This window comes from Oppia nitens, unplaced genomic scaffold (genome assembly GCF_028296485.1).
Source record: "Oppia nitens isolate AA-2021 unplaced genomic scaffold, nextdenovo-longstitch-racon4-pilon3 scaffold2_pilon_pilon_pilon, whole genome shotgun sequence".
In the NCBI taxonomy this organism is placed as follows: domain Eukaryota; kingdom Metazoa; phylum Arthropoda; class Arachnida; order Sarcoptiformes; family Oppiidae; genus Oppia; species Oppia nitens.
The window spans coordinates 4,100,905-4,119,816 of NW_026533210.1; the positions used below are offsets into that span (position 1 = coordinate 4,100,905).

Here is an 18,912-nt window from a genome sequence, read left to right on the forward strand (position 1 = left end):
ATATATCATAAAATTGAAGACAATGTGTTGAATGGGATGAACAACCAAATTATTTGCAATATTTTTTTTAGTCTCATTCCTTATATGTATTTAGACAAAAACACAATACAGTATATACAGTAGTAATACAAATAATAATAATAATAATAAGTTAGAATTGAAATCATAAAAAAAACTTTGTAAAAGTTAAATAATAAAATTGTTGTTATTATTAACACTGTTTTCACAATATTTTATTTTTTGATATATATATATGTATATATATTTATTTAAATTAAAAAAATAAATACAATATTTACTAATCAATTGTGTAAACAATATGGACACGAGATATGCTGAATATGAGGACATTATTGAAGAGGTCGGAGGTTTTGGCAGATATCAGAAATGTTTGGTCGCTTTGTTGATACCCGTGTCGATTGTCTCAGCATTTCATCACAATATTATGTAAATATTAATATATTGATTTTATTGATTTTTCATATAAAATCAAATTATTTATTTTTATATTTTTTTTATTAACAATCTATAAATCTTAAATTTAATATTATAAGCGATAATCAATAATATCATATAATGTTTAATAATAAATATTTGTTTTTTCTGTTTGTTTTTTAATTTACGATGAATTTACGGAACAGTCATTTTAAGCTAATGCCTGACCATTGGTGCGCTGTACCCGAATTGGCCAACTTTTCGCACGGCGAACAGCACAGACTTATACGGCCAGTGGTCATTCAGGCGACCAACAGTGGCATCAATGGTCACCAACAACGAGCAGTACGAGACACTTGTCTAATGTTTGACATAGACTACCAACAGGTGCTCAATGAGCTACGACTACCTCCCGTAAACCAAACTAAATGTCACAAAAAGCTATCGGTTAAGCCATGCAATAGGGGATGGCTTTACGATAGAAGTCAGTATTGGGATAGTTTTGTTATGAAGGTAACTGTTTTTTGTTTGTTTGTATTTTACTTCAATTTGTTAATTAGATTTGTTATTTATGTTATTCATATAGTTTGATATTGTATGCGAAAATAGCCATAAGTTCAATGTTATACCATTTATAAGAACAGTTGGATCGATATGTGGTACTCCTCTGTTTGGATTGATTGCCGACTTGTAAGTCATTTACTAATATTGTAAGAATAATTTGATCAATGAATTTAGTGATCAACTAATAAGTCAATAGAAATGTTATCTATTTATATAATGATTAAGTTGTATAAAATTTTTTTATATACAGTAGTAATATAATACTGAATAGTATATTAATCTTTAGAAATGCAACCCTTTTCTCGTAGGTATGGCCGCAAAGTCAGCTATATATCACTACAGTTAACCAGTCTTATCGCATCAATATTATCGCCGATAATATTACAAAATTACTATATATTTCTAGTTTGTCAGTTCACTATTGGTCTAACTTATCCATACAGTCATCTAATTGTTTGTATATTAAGTAAATATAAAATATTAATATTTTTAAACTGTTAATTGAAAATTATTATATACAGTATATATATAATACAACGCTTTATATGATTATTATAAACATTTATCTTAATATTGTTTGTTTGTTTAATATCCCATAAATTATTAGTAATAGAGTTTCAGTGCCCTAAAGACAGAGCCAAATCTCTGGCGATGGTATGGATTGGCCTATCATTGGGCGCAACCATACATACAATCATTATTTATTTGATTCCTCACTGGATTTGGATGACTATCTTTAATATTGGTTTAACGATACCATTGATTTTGGTTACTTTAAGGCAAATAACAAAATAAACTTTTTATATATTTGTTTATTTATCTAAACACGCAAATATTGATTTTACTTTTCACTTGAAATTTTCATTAATATCTAATTAATTTTTTTAATCAACAATAAAAAAACGTCTCAACATTTAAAACTAATATTTATATTGCATTTTCTATTTGCAATTAATAATTGAATATAAAGTAAACTAATTATTTATTTATTTGTTTGTTTGCCTATTTGTTTAGATGGACACCGGAATCGCTTCAATGGTTAATAATAAAAAACAAATACAATTTGGTTGAGACAACGTTTAAGCAAATAATGCAAATAAATAATCAATTAATTGATGAGGACTTACTTTCAATGCAAGTTCAGGTTTACATTGATTTTATTTGATGGCATATTTGATTGCTATATAAATTATTAAGACTTAATTATTTTAAATAAAAATAATTAATTTAGTACATTTGTATATTAGGTATCTTTTATTTTAGTTAATTGTAGTTATATATTAGTTTTGTTTTAGTTTATTATATTATTATTATTTTTTTTTAAACAGAAAATAGGAAAACCAGTTACAAGTGATGAACCGGTAGATGAAGAAGAGATATTGCAAGCAATTATACTAAAAGAGTCGCCACTGAAACGGATCCACAAATTAGTGATAAAATTTCTGAAAGAGACGACACTGTTTCAGACATTATTTATATTATCACTCAGTTTTGTCATCAATTTCATGAGTCAACATATCTTTAACAAACATCGCTATGTTTTCGCTAAACAGGATATACTTCTCAATGATATCATTTGGTCGTCGCTAAGATTGCTGCCGATACTCGTCACGTGGTTTTTGATACAGAGACGCACCGGTAGACGACTGACAAACTCATTGATCATTTCACTGATAGGAGTGACAGTACTTAGCCTTTGGCCAACCAATACTTCAGAGATTAGATTCTGGATATCACTGTTTGGCGTAATGCTAAACACCGGCCTATTTATGACAACATGTTTGTTGGTTATTGAGTCCAGTCCGACATCTTTCCGGTGCTCAGCATTGGCCGCTACTCTTTCATTGGCCAGACTAGCCGTTATGGTCATCACAAACATCTTTAATATTGTAAACCAAATTTAGTATATATAAAATCATTTTAAGAGCTATAAAATATGTATTTTTAAAGGATAATTATGATATTGAATGGTGGTGTTTGGCTATCACAGCGGGAATAGCCCTAATAACCGGCTTTTTGGCCACTTTTCTAATGGAAACACTGAGAGAAAATATGCCGCAAAGTTTTGCCGACTCTGAGAGACTACTGAATGATATGAAGTACTGGACATTAGCCAAGAGGAGGTGCGACCTCAAGAGCTATGTATTTAAATCATTGAGCAAATGGTCGATCAATGAGATCGACGGACTCGACAACAGTTGACAACAAATGCAATACGTGTCCAATACTTGAGTTTTGTTTAATTTGTTACTAAATATATAATTTTACTAATTATTTATAATCTTATTATTTACTAATCATTTTATTTATAAAAAATAATGTTTAACATGAATATAAAATTGTTTTTTTTAACTAATATCATATCTATTGTAAATAAATATTTATATAAAAAAATAAACATATGCAACAACTAGACATAAAATATCATAAATATAAAAACATTATATAAAAAATAGTTTACATAATTTAACAATAGTTTGAGCTTTTCTAAATCACAACAAAAACAATATCATATAAACAACAATTAATTTATGTTAATAAAAATCCAATCATAAAATATATCTAATCAAGCATTTGAATTATGGACAATAATTTTATTTTTAATTATAAAGACACACATAAAATATTTATTGAACTGGAAAACTTTAATAGTAAAAAAAATAATTAATTTTTATCATTTTATTAAATTTATTATACATAATATGTTGCAGTTGTCTTACTTGAATACACTGTCATTATTAAAGCCAAAGCCGGCAATCAATATATTAACAATAGTGATGGCAAAGACAAAAATTGTGGCCAAATTGTTCATTAGATTTAAATTTTTTTGACGCTTTTCATCATTAAAGTTAATATAACCAACAAATACAAATATACCACCAACCAATACCTATAATAATAAATTTAAATGTAACGTAAATTTTAATAATTTTTTTAATTATTTAATAATATCAATATAAAATAAATAACAATAACATTGTTTTATGTATAGTATATTTATTTAATAAATAAAATTTTCATTATATAATTTATGTAATTATTATTATTTTATAAATTGTACGTTTGATTTGATGAAATAAATAATCTAAAAATATTAACTAAAGAAATATAACTAATATAATAATACTGTCTATTAAATACATAATAAATTTGCTAAATATTTAATTTTATTTAATCGGAGCACTCGGTTGATTCAAATCAAAACCAAACGCCGATATTATTATATTAATAACAGTTATGACAAAAACAATCCAAACTATAGTATTGTTATAAAATTCAGCACTTCTTTGGTGATGATCTTTATTTATGTTGAACCGGGACTTCAATATTATAGCCACTCCTAAACTTATCTATTATATTAAATATTTGGGTATTTTATAAATAAATTGTTTTTTAAAAATTTATACTAAAGAGTATATCTATTTTATTATAATCTTAAATAAAATTATATAACATATAATTTACATTATAATAGAGTACTATTGTATTTATGACTTATATTTATAATTATGCAACATATATATATAATTATATGAATATTATGAATTAGTTATAAATATACATTATATCAACAAATTTTTAATGTTATTGTCACTATTTTAATTATAAACTAAAGTAACTTAATAATGATTAAAAAAATTTTTACCTGTAATATGATAGACGAGCTAATTAATGTAACCATAAAATAATAAAATTTACTTTTTGTACCCAATTGAAGGCAATACTTTAATTGACTTAAAAATAATAAACAATAATCATTATATTTAAAATGTAATTAACATTTGCTTAGATTTTCAAGGAAATAAATACCTGGCATTTGCTGTCAATAGAGCCACATCAAGCATACCTACAATTTATTTAAATATTAGATACCGTATTATATAAAAAAAATAATATTAAAATTTTAGGACATATCCTATTGAAAATTTATTATTTAATTCATATAATAATTACAACAAAAATACTGTATTATATTATTATTATAAAATTTATTATTAATTTATCTAAAATTTAAATAATTGCAATAAAAAAATAATAAATACCCTGGGCAATTGTCTTTTTTGTGGCGTAGACATTGGCATCCAATTGGTTACCAACTTTTAGATTACCCTTTTAAAAAATATAAACAATAATATTTAATAAGTTTAATACAAATAATATAATAAATATAATAATACAACACATTATTAATATTATTTACTGAAACTTCATTTTCAACATTTTGGTCACTTTTGTTGTATCGTACGGTTGTCTCAGACATTGCATTAATTTTATTTTTAAAAATATTTTTTTTAATCAACAATTTTACAATTATGACTAATATATAGTGATTTTTTTAGTTTAGATTAATAACACACAAATTTTCAAGTCCATATAAAACATGATTACATTATTACTGTTACTATAATTGGTTAACACCTGTGTGTAAATTCAATTCACAAATGAAAACAACAATTGTGACAGAAATTGAATGAAAAACTAAAAACTAGTTTTTGAATTACTATTTACAGTATATTTAGTTAGTATTACTAACATTTATTACTAACCCAATCATAAAACTTGTTTGCCTTTAAAAAAAGATTATCAAATGAGTGAATTGGGACTTAAATTCAAACATAATGTATAAAATATAAAATCATTAACATTACTTTTGATTGTTTTTCAATGATAAACAATTGCAAAGTTTAGATATATTACTAATACTGTGTATAAATTTATATACATATTATTTTTGTGTGTTTTATTATCCGCTCTAATAGTAAAAATATTTGGAGCACACATTCAATTAGTTTTGTATACAATAAATAGCAATTTGTTGGTAAACTTTAAATAGCAAATACAATATTATAATTGGATTTATGGTTTCATTTGAGTGAGTGATAACACTTATCTTTAGTTTATATAGCGATTAAATGCTATATAATGTGTTTCATCTATTCAGCAATTAAATGGATTTTTGAATATTAGTGTATTTACAATAGAGTTTGTTATAAAAGTAAACATCAATTAATAAACAACATTATTAGCTAATAATTATAAAAAATTATATATATATTAAAAGTTTTAATTAAAAACATGACATTAATTTATACATAGATTTACCTCAAATGGCCGTATAGTTGACATCATTTGGTCGGAGAAAAATGAAAATTTCTGTTAACTTAAGAATATTCTTATAAATATTTATTAATTATATATATATTATTACTAAAATAACCAGAAAAACATAATTAATTTCATTTAGAGCTATAACTATAATATTTATGCAATTAATGATATTTATTTCTTGTGAATTTTGGATCAATTGAAACTATTATTGCAATTATATTATTTGTTGTGATTCAAAACAATTTGGTTACTATAGGAATAAATAATTTTATTTACAGTAGTAGTGTTAAAATGTCTCAAACAATAAGCAATAATATTGAAATATTATATCATTTTTATTAGATTCGTATCTCTAGTATAAAAATATTTTTCTTATGTATACAAAAATATAATTTTATAATAAAATAAATTATAAGATTATTATAGAAATTTATTAATTTCCGTAATATTTTTTTTATTATTAAATTTTTTTATATTATAATTTATCTATATTTTATAATTATAGTAATATTTTAACTTATTTAAGATAAATAAAATAATTTAAGTTATTTAGTCGAAACATCTGTGAGAGCACCCAATTGAAAGGCACCGTAAGTACCGGAAGCTAAGTATCCGTCACGAGTGGCCACCAATGCCTCACCCTTTGCTTCGCCCTCAGCGGCAAATAGTATACCAAGAGATCCTTTTTTATCAGTTATTGGATTTACATCTAAAATAAATCAAATATAATATTAGTAAATATAAATTATATAAATTATTTTCTTTTACATACATTTGTTAGATAGTGTTTGACTCATTTGTTTTGCTTTTAACTCTTTATTTTCATTACTGAGAGCACTGTTATGTTCAGACTTATAACCGCTTAATCCAACAGCTCTTAATCCATACAGACTGCTAATATTCACATTATTATTGCCGTTATATACTTGTATTGATAGGACACCTCCGGCTCCGACACCCACTCCATAATATCCAGAATTTTGAGATTTCTTATTAGAATTATTGTTCAAATTATGAATAAAATCATTAGTTTTCAAATTGTTTTGTCCTTTCTTTCCTCCAAATTGACAGTCAATACTATTATATTATATAAAAATATATTTTTAAATATGATTTTTTAAATTAAAATAAACAATTTTATACTTTGAGAGCATATGATTAGCAGTTTCATTCAAATCATTATTTAATGAAACAGTGGTAACGGTTCCCAAAACAAAACCAGAAACGGCTTTAATGTTTATTTCCATATTATCGTTAAACCAAACATTTTCCTCGTTATTCACATTTTCAACCACAACAACAACTGTTTGATCTGATTTGGATTTTTTGTCGACAATTGGCTGTACATCTGAAGTCATTGAAAATTATTGTTAATAATAAATATCAGATATATTCACATAAATAATATAATATTAAATACATTTGTCATAAAACGGTTTCTTCATAGAAATCATTTGTCGTTTTCTCAATTCAGTGTCGGTTGCATTCAAAGCATTTGAATGATAATCAACCGAAACACTGGCCAAAACCCCGGCACCTAAACCATACTGTGTCGATACGGCGACACTTTGTCGACCTCTGGCCACTATTACAGACGTCGCTCCAATACTACCGATACCTTCGGCCACAAGAATGCCATCACTTTTTCTGACCAAATCATTGTTTGGTGTCTCTAATGTCTTGGATTTATCGAGAAATGCATTCAATTGGTTTTGTCCACCAAATGAACCGTGAATTCTGTTAAATTAATTTTTAATTTATATATAAAATTATTAATTTGGAAAAAAATAATAATAATTACTTTGAAATAACACTTTTTGCGGTCTCTTCTAATTCATTGCCTGAAGTCAGTGCTAATGTAGAGACTAGTAATAAACATACAATTGATTTCATTTTATAAAAATTTAATTTATTAATATTAATAATAAAAATAAATATTAGTTTTTAGAATTAAATTATTGAAAATTTGTAGATTTACTTATTATAATTTAATTAAAGTTATTATTGCTTATATACCTTTTCAAATTATAGATTTTATGATTACAAAATTTATATGTAATATATTGCTAATATTTACAGGTTATTAAATATTTTATATACTTACCGTTAAATTGTGTTATCTCTCCCATATGGAAATGTCAAAGTCATGGGGAATAATGAAAAGTCATGGTTTTTTACCATATGAAAAATATAGATTTTTACTTTCAATAATAATTTCCGCCCCCTGTTTTTTATATATATTCAATATGTCCCACCCCTTGTATTTGGACGTCTCTAGTTGTTTCAAACCCTTTGAATATGTAATCTATTTACCGATTTATAATATATAAAAATACTGTAAATGTATACAAATATCATTTATTGTTAAACACTGTTATAACTAATTAATTAATGACCGGTAATATCTAAATATACCTGTTTTAATATATTATTGTTAATTATCGGTTATTACAGTTTCCTATTCCTCCAATTTTGCTTTTTCCCACTGACTCGTTTAATTTACCAGGTGTGGTAAAAAATGCAAGTTTTTTAACGTATGAAAATGTTATTTTTCATTTTTTTTTCAATTTCATATGGGAAATAAAACACGATTTTACGGTAAATAAAACAAATAAAACTGTTTTTGTCTATAATGATAAGTTAATACAAGTACTATTATAATTATTATCATTATTATATCATTATTATTGTTATTATTTCAGCATGATTATTATTACCTAGTGCAATTAATTAATATCAGTTGTTTATTAACATAATATATGATATCAATAAATCTTTAATTAAATCGATGAATCATTTTATTTGTTTTTTATAACTTATCTCAATGTTTAAGACGACCTAAATGTACGTAAACTTGATATTACAAACTACTACTGTATTAATGAAACATAAAAACATAGATATTATACACCTATTTATATATATTTTATTGTAATAATTTATTACTGTTTTAATTAAATCTTATACTAATAATGTACATGTTTTTAATTATCTCATAATTTCTATTTTATATTATATTATTTTATATTATATTATTTTATATTATTATTATCTAGATATTTTAATTATTACAAATAAATAATGAAATTATGCCATTAAATGATTAGAAAGAGTAATAGGCCAGTGATTTGAAATTGTATATAAACTGAAAACAATTGGACAAAATATAAACAATTAATTTGAGAAAATACTAACTATTATTAAAATATTAATAAAGATTTTATTAAATTAATAAAAATGTCAGTTATATTCAATGTTTTATTTATATTGTCTACAATGACTGTGGTCTTTGCCACAACTGATCCACAGTTGGAAGCGTTGTCACAGAATTTCCTTCAATTGTAAGCTAATTATTAATAAATTATTTGTATTTATAGTTAATTTATTTGTTTTTTTCTAAGACTAAACCCGAGTGGAGTCGACAGCAAATCACATGAATTTCTTCTTCAATTAACTAATGGTTTGTTTCATGAAATCTATTGGTTTTCTTTAATCACTAATTTATATGAAAATAGGCCGTCATTTGTCCGCCAATTCTTCCGATTCATTGAAAGTAATTCTTTCATTTGAAGGCACTCTCAAACTGAATGCCGAAAGAAATGGTCAAAAACTGGTGCTTTCGACACAATATTTAGGCGGAGCCGCCGTTTATGGCGGACAGAGATATACGGCATTGAATGGACCGCTCGATAGCGACAACAAACCTATCGATCCCTTCCTTAAGAATATTTACGATAAAAGTAATGTTAAGAATTAAATTAAATTGATATAAAATTAACTTTTATTAAAATTTTCAACAGATCTTAAAACACATAAACATTTAAGTGATGACGAAACAGGTGTATTGATAGCTCACGGCTCAGCTACCGGTGCACAAGTAGTTGTCGATAAAGTTGGAAAAATCGAATCCGGACTTATTGGTGGTTTTGTTGTCGGTGCTAAAACCAAAATAAATTATTAATTTTTAAAAATATGATTTAAACTATTTATTTTATTATTACTGTTAAAATAATTTATTAAAAAATAATTAATTATTTAAATAAATATAGTTTAATAAAAAATGCTAATACTTTTTCATTTATTAATAGATAATTAATTAAACTAATTTTAAATTATTAGTAAAGTAATCAAATTTCAAAAGTATATATAAAAGTATAAAAGTGTAAATTAATAATTTTATATTGTATTGTACTAAAATACAGTATTTTATACTATACTTTAAGTAAAATTATCTCTTAATATTATAAAATTAAATCTAATTTGAATAAAAAATATATATTATCATATTAAAAATTTAATTGAAGAGCATTTAATAAATAATACATTTTTATTATAAAATAATCAATTAATTTGTATTTCTATTGTTTTTATTGTTATAAAATTATTGCTTCTTAATTTCATTATCTATAAATCATCAATTTATATTACTATTATTGTGCTGTAAAATAATTAAACTAATAATATAGTAAGTTATACTAATTAACAATACAGTAATAAAACAATATATATTAATAGATATTAATTATGAATTTCAGTTGTTAAGTATTTTTATTATATGTGTTTTTGCAATAGTTATTAGTTTATTTTTATTACTATTATAAAATAATTTTATAAAATCTTAAATTATAATTTGTAATTATAGTCATTATAATTATTGTAAATTAATTATTTATTTTATGTTAGTTAGATAAACTTAAATATAATAAATTATTTTATTTATAAATGATATTTAAACTAATTCAAACAAATAAAAATTATCTATAATGATTATTAGCTAATTATGGTAATTTAAAAAATATAAATTTTTATTTAAAAAAATCAATTTTTATATTTAATTTGATATAATAATGTTTTATATAAATGTATTTAAATATAATTAATTATTTCGATTGGACTTTAGTGAGAGAACCCAATTTAAATCCACTCAAAGCACCGGTAGCTAAGTATCCGTCACGAGTGGCAACCAATGACTCACCCTTTCCTTCACCGCCCGCAACAAACAGTATACCTTCCGATCCTTTTTTATCGGCTATTGATTTCACGTCTATTAAAAATAAATAAATAAATTCATTATTAAAGTTTCTAAAAATTAATAATATTTTTCATACATTTATAATATAATGTTTCACTCATTTGTTTAATTGTTGACTCTTTATCCTTGTTATTGTCGGCACTGTTATGTTCAGCCTTATAGCCAATCAAAGCTCCGGCTTCTAAACCATACAAACTACTAATATTCACATTTTTGTTGTCGTAATATACTTGTATAGAGAGTACACCTCCTGCTCCGACACCCTCTCCATAATAACCCTTTTGTGACTTTTTATGTGATTTGTTGTCTAAATCATGGATAAAATCTCTGACTTTTAATGAGTTTTGTCCACTTTTTCCACCAAAATGAGCGCCAATACTATGAAATAAATTATTTTATTTAAAATGAATTGAATTATTAATATTAATTAAAAGCATACTTTGATATAACATTATCAGCGGTTTCTTCCAAATTATTTTTATGTGAAACAGTGGTTAGGATTCCCAAAGCAAAACCAGAAATAGATTTGACGTCTAATTCATTGTTTTGATTAATCCATACATTTTCCTGTCCTCTCAGCCCTTCAACCAAAACAAATGCTTTATCTGATTTGGATTTCTTATCGACGATTGGCTGAACAACTAATGTTATAAAAATTATTATTATTATAATAACTTAATTAAATTATTTAATTAACAAATAATGCATACATTTATCATAAAATGGTTTTTGAATTGAAGTCATTTCTTGTTTTCTCAATTCGTCTTCAGTTGCATTCAATGCATTTGAGTGATGTTTACCCGAAATACCGGCCAAAACACCGGCACCCAAACCATACTGTGTCGATACGGCAACACTGCGCCGACCTCTGGCCACTATTACAGACGTCCCGCCAATACTGCCGATACCTTCGGCTACAAGAATACCATCTTTTTTGTTGATCTCATCATTGTTTGGTGTCTTTAATGACTTGGATTTATCGAGAAATGCATTCAATTGGTTTTGTCCACCAAATGAGCCATGAATTCTGTAAAATAATTAGTAAAATAATTAAAAAATTATTAAAAAATTATATGAATTTATATTACTTTGAAATAACACTTTTTGCGGTCTCTTCTAAATCATTGCCTGAAGTCAGTGCTAATGTAGAGACCAGTAATAGACATACAATTGATTTCATTTTATATTTAAATAAAATTAGTATAAATTTAAAAGTTATTAAATTATAATATTAGTTTTAAATTAATATTTTAAATAATATTTATTTTTATAATATATATATTTTTAAAGTCTTTATATACTTTTTCAAAATTTATCTTTCAATTACAGTATTAAAGATTGCAAAATATTTATGTAATATATTGTTATAATTTACTTATTGGGTACATATTTTAAATAATACATGTTTTAATATGTTATAAATTAGAGTGACCATTGACACGGGTTCTGTTTGTATTTATAAAGTTTATAGTATAAGTCTAAGTTTATATTTATCTTTAATATAGTATTTAAATTTAATAAAGAGTATATTGAATCAGATATAATTTAATGAATATACTACCTCTAGTTATAATCCAAAAAAAGTTTAAAATAATTATTATATTTATTATTATAATTATTAACAATTTTATTTGTGGGTATTAAACATAATAAACATAAATTATAATAGATAGAGGGATAGCCCTAAAATGATCAAAAATCACTATTCAGATTACTATACAGACATGAATATTTTTTATTGTTATTTCTAATTATTTCTAGATATAAAACAACTTAAAATAAAAACAATTAGCAAAATTTATAAATATTATTATTACTTTAGACTAAACATTAAATAAAGATTTTTTTTAAATTTATAGATGAGATACAAAAAAATAATTATGAAATTATTGGGTTTTTAAAAACTTTAATTGGTAAGCCTAGATTAAATTATTTTTATTTATTATTTTAATACTGATTATTATTATTAGAACAATAGTGTTTAATATATAATAGTATATTACAAATTAATAATTTATAACTTATACTGTATAAGTTCAACATTACACTCAGATAAGATAAAAAAACTATAATATTAATACTAATATAATACTATAATTGTATCGATGAATCATTTGTTTTTTTACAAATTATCTAAAAGTTTGGACCATAGTGTAAGTAAACTTAAACAAAATGTCATAAAATACTTTTTGTACTGAAATACTCAGGTATTATAATATAATATTTGTGCCAAACTTGTAATACTTATCTTTTTGTTTAAATAAATCTTACAATAATTTATAAATTTTTAATTATCTGACAAATTTAAACTATTAAGTTTAGTATACAGTAATATACTTTAATATTATTTTCTAAAAAATAAATACATTTTGTTATCATCTTTCAAAATAATTATGAAATTGTTTTATTTATTGATAAGACTATTAGCCAGTAATTTAAAAATTGTATATAAAGTAGAGTTAAAAACGAATACAATTCAGAAAAGAAAATTTTATTAAATTATTTTTAAAAAAAGATTTATTAAAATTAATTTTAAAAATGTCAGTTATATTCAATGCTTTTCTTATATTGTCTGCATTGACTGTAGTCTTTGCCACAACTGATCCACAGTTGGAAGCGTTGTCACAGAAGTTCCTTCAATTGTAAATTATTTAGTAATAAATTATTTATATTTATAGTTAATTTATTTGTATTTTTCAAAGACTAAACCCGAGTGGAGTCGATAGTAAATCGCATGAATTTCTTCTTCAATTAGTTAACGGTTTGTTTCAAATCACTCGTAATATTATGTGATAATAACTATTGCTTTTGTCTAAAAACAGGCCATCAATTATCTGCCAATTCTTCGGACTCATTGAAAGTCATTCTTTCATTTGAAGGCACTCTCAAACTGAATGCCGAAAGAAATGGTCAAAAACTGGTGCTTTCGTCACAATATTTAGGCGGAGCCGCCGTTTATGGCGGACAGAGATATACGGCATTGAATGGACCGCTCGATAGGGACAACAAACCTGTCGATCCCTTCCTTAAAAATATTTACGATAAAAGTAATACTTATTATTTAATAATTTTTTAATATAATTTACTAATTATTGAATTGCAAACAGATATCAACACACATAAACATTTAAGAGATGACGAAACAGGTGTATTGATAGCTCACGGTTCAGCTACCGGTGCTCAAGTAGTGGTTGACAAACATAAACTCGAGTCCGGAGTTGTCGCTGGTTTTGTTGTCGGCTCTAAAACTAAAGTCAATAATTAATTTGATTTCTAATTATTTATCTTAATAATCTTATATGCTTTATAATAATTATATTTAAATAATGAATTAATAAAAACAAATTAAATTGTAATTTCTATATATTTATGTGATTATTAAAAGTTCTAAAATTATGATTTCTGAAATCATATAAATTAATATTGGTTTATTAAAAATATTAAATTTATACTATAATTATAAATTGTATAATAATATAAATTTACATACCAGTTATATTAATACTATTCTATTTATTATCATATAATTTAAACAATAAAACTAAAATCGTATAATTAATATTGTTTTAAAAAAATTTAATTAGTTATTAAATTTATAAATTAAAGCAGATTTGTAATATATTAAAATATTTACTTTTACTATATTAACATTTTAATTTAATTTACAATTTATAAAAAAAGCGGTAAAAAAATTATATTCACGAACTCCTAATTCTATATGTCTTTATGTCTGCATTTTATTGAATGTTTTGGAAGATTTGGATTAAATATAAACACAAAATCATTTACAAACAAAATTACTACAGTTTATTATACGATTGCTTTCATACTATTATTATCAATACTATTATTAATATATATTAAAATTTTGATATCTCTTCAGATAATGGCGCCCAAAGTACTCACAAAAAATTATTATATTTAAGTTAAAAATTTAGAGTAATTACTGTTACCTCATATGACAAAAATTGAATTTATTTTGTCTGTAATGAGTCATTTGATACCGTAATTTATAAAAATAAAATTATTATTTAATTTGGATAAAGTGTTCGGATGAGAATATTTCTAGTATTATCAATTGGTTTTTATAAATTAAATTTCTAATATTAAAACTTCATTTGAAACAATAGTTTATTTTTCATTGTTTTTGACATTGGCAACTATAAGCCAATACGTTTAAGGTTATACATTACATAATATAAATTATTTTAAAAATAATATAAAGTATTAAAGAATAATTTTTAGTTCAAAATTAACATAAAATAATTTATTATAAATAAGTTAAAGTATAAATATTTAATAAAATTTATATATTAATTATTTCGATTGGACTTTAGTGAGAGAACCCAATTTAAATCCACTCAAAGCACCGGTAGCTAAGTATCCGTCACGAGTGGCAACCAATGACTCGCCCTTTCCTTCACCGCCCGCAACAAACAGTATACCTTCCGATCCTTTTTTATCGGCTATTGATTTCACGTCTATTATAAAAAAGATTTAATTAATTATTAAAATTTATAAAAATAACGAATTAATAATATTTTTCATACATTTATCATATAATGTTTCACTCATTTGTTTAATTGTTGACTCTTTATCCTCATTATTGTCGGCACTGTTATGTTCAGCCTTATATCCAATCAAAGCTCCGGCTTCTAAACCATACAAACTACTAATATTCACATTTTTGTTGTCGTAATATACTTGTATTGAGAGTACACCTCCTGCTCCGACACCCTCTCCATAATAACCCTTTTGTGACTTTTTATGTGATTTGTTGTCTAAATCATGGATAAAATCTCTGACTTGTAATGAGTTTTGTCCACTTTTTCCACCAAAATGAGTGTCAATACTATGAAATTAATTAATAGGTTAATTTCAATAACAAATTATTAATATTAATTAAAATCATACTTTGATATAACATTATCAGCGGTTTCTTCCAAATTATTTTTCTGTGAAACAGTGGTTAGGATTCCCAAAGCAAAACCAGAAATAGATTTGACGTCTAATTCATTGTTTTGATTAATCCATACATTTTCCTGTCCTCTCAGCCCTTCAACCAAAACAAATGCTTTATCTGATTTGGATTTCTTATCGACAATTGGCTGAACAACTAATGTTATAAAAATTATTATTATTATTATAATAACTTAATTAAGTTATTTAATTAACAAATAATGCATACATTTGTCATAAAATGGTTTTTGAATTGAAGTCATTTCTTTTTTTCTCAATTCATCTTCAGTTGCATTCAATGCATTTGAGTGATGTTTACCCGAAATACCGGCCAAAACACCGGCACCCAAACCATACTGTGTCGATACGGCAACACTGCGCCGACCTCTGGCCACTATTACAGACGTACCTCCAATACTACCGATACCTTCAGCGACAAGAATACCATCTTTTTTGTTGATCGCATCATTGTTTGGTGTCTCTAATGTCTTGGATTTATCGAGAAATGCATTCAATTGGTTTTGTCCACCAAATGAGCCATGAATTCTGTAAAATAATTAGTAAAATAATTAAAAAATTATTAAAAAATTATATGAATTTATATTACTTTGAAATAACATTTTTTGCGGTCTCTTCTAAATCATTGCCTGAAGTCAGTGCTAATGCAGAGACCAGTAATAGACATACAATTGATTTCATTTTACTGTTTTAAATAAAAAAATATTTAATATTAATATTTTATTTGTTTTCGAAAATCTTTAATAAGATTTATTTATAATGAATTTAAATCCATATTTCAAATCTTTATATACGTATTATTTATCTACAATATATGTAGTATTGATCTAAGTATTGCAATATTTAATTGAAAAAATTGATAAAATTAAAGTAAAAAATACAGTATATTAAAAAATGATAAATACTTATACAATATATTATAGATTAATAAACTTATGTTTTTTTATTGTGATAAATTTTTAGTACGTAATACCAATGAGAGGTAAACAAAAAACATTGTTAACTATTTATGTTTTAGTAATACTTATATAAGTAGAGTTACCAAAAACAGCAATTTTTATTTGTTTTTACTATATAAATATATTATTAAAGTTTTGTAAAATTATAAAAACAATACAAATATTTTGAAAAGTTTATAAAATAAAAATTTTATTTATAATATTAAAAAATATATTTGTATATAATATTAAACATTTTTATCAAATATGTTTAAACCTTTATCTTATTGGAGTTGTTTTTCAAACAATTAATTTAAAATAAATACTTATGTCTTTCACTAAAATAATATCGTAAATAATTTTCCAAATTTAGTTATATCACAGTGTTTTTAATTAAATAGATTTTGATTATTTATTATTACAATATTAAATATTATGTTACATTTATAAAAATAAATTGTAAACTATATTTTCAAAAAATTTATAAAATAACACTTTATTTTAGTCACTCTAATTATGAATCATATGTTTTTAACATAAGTTTAAAAATTATCTTATATTACTTAATAGATTAATAATTTATGAAAGTTTGCTGCGACCTAGATGTACGTAAAAGTAAAAAAACAAATTTAAATTACATAATATTTTTGAAATATATATTAAGATATTAACAATTAATAGATAAATTTCTAATTATATTATTATCAATTATAGTTATAAAATAGAGCATAAATTTTAGTTACGTATATTATTTTATCATATGTTATAGTTTTATTTTAAAATTATTTCTCATTGAAATAATTACTTAGCAAATTAAAATATTGTGATAAAAATTTCATATTCACAATAACAATGAAATTTATTTTACAAGTTTCTTGATTATAACTAGTGTTACATAATTATAAAAAAGTATATAAAGAAACTCAACTAAACATATTGTCATTACAATTAAAATATATTTATATTAATATATATTTTTCATAATATTTAATTAGATTTAATAGTAAACAATGTCTGCAATTTCCAATATATTTATTCTATTATCAGTAATGACAGCAGTTTTCGGCACAACTGATCCACAGTTGGAAGCGTTGGCACAGAATTTCCTTCAATTGTAAGTTATAATTATTATATATAAAAATTATTAAATTAATAATTAAGTTAAATATTATTTAAAGATTAAATCCAAGTCTAGCGGACAGCAAATCACATGAATTTCTTCTTCAATTAACTAATGGTTAGTGTATTAAATCATTTGTAAAGTAATTTTAATAATAATTAATACCATTTCTAACAACAGGTCATCATTTGTCCGCCAATTCTTCCGATTCATTGAAAGTAATTCTTTCATTTGAAGGCACTCTCAAACTGAATGCCGAAAGGAATGGTCAAAAACTGGAGCTTTTGACACAACATTTAGGCGGAGCCGCCGTTTATGGCGGACAGAGATATACGGCATTGAATGGACCGCTCGATTCCGACAACAAACCTGTCGATCCTTTCCTTAAAAATATTTACGATAAAAGTAATATTAATTATTTAATCCAATTTAGTTGATATAATAATTAAAAAAATTTAACACATTTTAAACAGATCTTAAAACACATAAACATTTAAGTGATGACGAAACAGGTGTATTGATAGCTCACGGCTCAGCTACCGGTGCACAAGTAGTTGTCGATAAAGTTGGAAAAGTCGAGTCCGGACTTATTGGTGGTTTTGTTGTCGGCGCCAAAACCAAAATAAATTATTAATTTTTAAAAATATAATTTAAACTTTTAATTGTATTATCATTGTTAGAATAATTTATTAAAAAAATAATTAATAATTTAAATAAATAAAGTTTACTAAAAAATT

At 23.8% G+C, this 18,912-nt stretch overlaps 8 protein-coding genes across 8 annotated transcripts; 4 read left to right on the forward strand and 4 right to left on the reverse strand.

Moving 5' to 3' along the window:
- Positions 1–319: 319 nt before the first annotated feature.
- On the forward strand, positions 320–2,856 carry LOC128955705 (organic cation/carnitine transporter 2-like). Its single transcript, XM_054301376.1, has 6 exons — positions 320–447; positions 642–948; positions 1,022–1,125; positions 2,014–2,143; positions 2,328–2,744; positions 2,824–2,856. Exons 1-6 carry the CDS (start codon positions 320–322, stop codon positions 2,854–2,856), a joined length of 1,119 nt encoding a protein of 372 aa, XP_054157351.1.
- A 1,310-nt stretch (positions 2,857–4,166) lies between these two features.
- LOC128955706 (ninjurin-A-like) lies at positions 4,167–5,260 on the reverse strand. Its single transcript, XM_054301377.1, has 5 exons — positions 5,201–5,260; positions 5,043–5,109; positions 4,810–4,846; positions 4,646–4,733; positions 4,167–4,349 (listed from the first exon to the last, which is right to left on the reverse strand). Exons 1-5 carry the CDS (start codon positions 5,258–5,260, stop codon positions 4,167–4,169), a joined length of 435 nt encoding a protein of 144 aa, XP_054157352.1.
- A 1,334-nt stretch (positions 5,261–6,594) lies between these two features.
- On the reverse strand, positions 6,595–8,087 carry LOC128955410 (uncharacterized). The gene is made up of 5 exons (XM_054301078.1): positions 7,910–8,087; positions 7,529–7,845; positions 7,252–7,456; positions 6,881–7,185; positions 6,595–6,817 (listed from the first exon to the last, which is right to left on the reverse strand). The coding sequence occupies exons 1-5, from the start codon at positions 7,999–8,001 to the stop codon at positions 6,654–6,656; spliced, it is 1,083 nt and encodes a 360-aa protein (XP_054157053.1). The 5' UTR covers positions 8,002–8,087; the 3' UTR covers positions 6,595–6,653.
- Positions 8,088–9,256: 1,169 nt separating this feature from the next.
- Positions 9,257–10,104, forward strand: LOC128955161 (uncharacterized). The gene is made up of 4 exons (XM_054300804.1): positions 9,257–9,449; positions 9,510–9,568; positions 9,624–9,848; positions 9,909–10,104. Exons 1-4 carry the CDS (start codon positions 9,346–9,348, stop codon positions 10,067–10,069), a joined length of 549 nt encoding a protein of 182 aa, XP_054156779.1. The 5' UTR covers positions 9,257–9,345; the 3' UTR covers positions 10,070–10,104.
- An 855-nt stretch (positions 10,105–10,959) lies between these two features.
- Positions 10,960–12,322, reverse strand: LOC128955160 (uncharacterized). The gene is made up of 5 exons (XM_054300803.1): positions 12,229–12,322; positions 11,851–12,167; positions 11,580–11,781; positions 11,217–11,518; positions 10,960–11,152 (listed from the first exon to the last, which is right to left on the reverse strand). Exons 1-5 carry the CDS (start codon positions 12,318–12,320, stop codon positions 10,989–10,991), a joined length of 1,077 nt encoding a protein of 358 aa, XP_054156778.1. The 5' UTR covers positions 12,321–12,322; the 3' UTR covers positions 10,960–10,988.
- A 1,295-nt stretch (positions 12,323–13,617) lies between these two features.
- LOC128955162 (uncharacterized) lies at positions 13,618–14,466 on the forward strand. The gene is made up of 4 exons (XM_054300805.1): positions 13,618–13,782; positions 13,843–13,901; positions 13,963–14,187; positions 14,248–14,466. Exons 1-4 carry the CDS (start codon positions 13,679–13,681, stop codon positions 14,403–14,405), a joined length of 546 nt encoding a protein of 181 aa, XP_054156780.1. The 5' UTR covers positions 13,618–13,678; the 3' UTR covers positions 14,406–14,466.
- A 948-nt stretch (positions 14,467–15,414) lies between these two features.
- Positions 15,415–16,833, reverse strand: LOC128955394 (uncharacterized). The gene is made up of 5 exons (XM_054301062.1): positions 16,707–16,833; positions 16,329–16,645; positions 16,055–16,256; positions 15,691–15,992; positions 15,415–15,621 (listed from the first exon to the last, which is right to left on the reverse strand). The coding sequence occupies exons 1-5, from the start codon at positions 16,796–16,798 to the stop codon at positions 15,458–15,460; spliced, it is 1,077 nt and encodes a 358-aa protein (XP_054157037.1). The 5' UTR covers positions 16,799–16,833; the 3' UTR covers positions 15,415–15,457.
- A 1,210-nt stretch (positions 16,834–18,043) lies between these two features.
- Positions 18,044–18,891, forward strand: LOC128956139 (uncharacterized). Its single transcript, XM_054301821.1, has 4 exons — positions 18,044–18,169; positions 18,234–18,292; positions 18,356–18,580; positions 18,649–18,891. The coding sequence occupies exons 1-4, from the start codon at positions 18,066–18,068 to the stop codon at positions 18,807–18,809; spliced, it is 549 nt and encodes a 182-aa protein (XP_054157796.1). The 5' UTR covers positions 18,044–18,065; the 3' UTR covers positions 18,810–18,891.
- Positions 18,892–18,912: the final 21 nt, after the last annotated feature.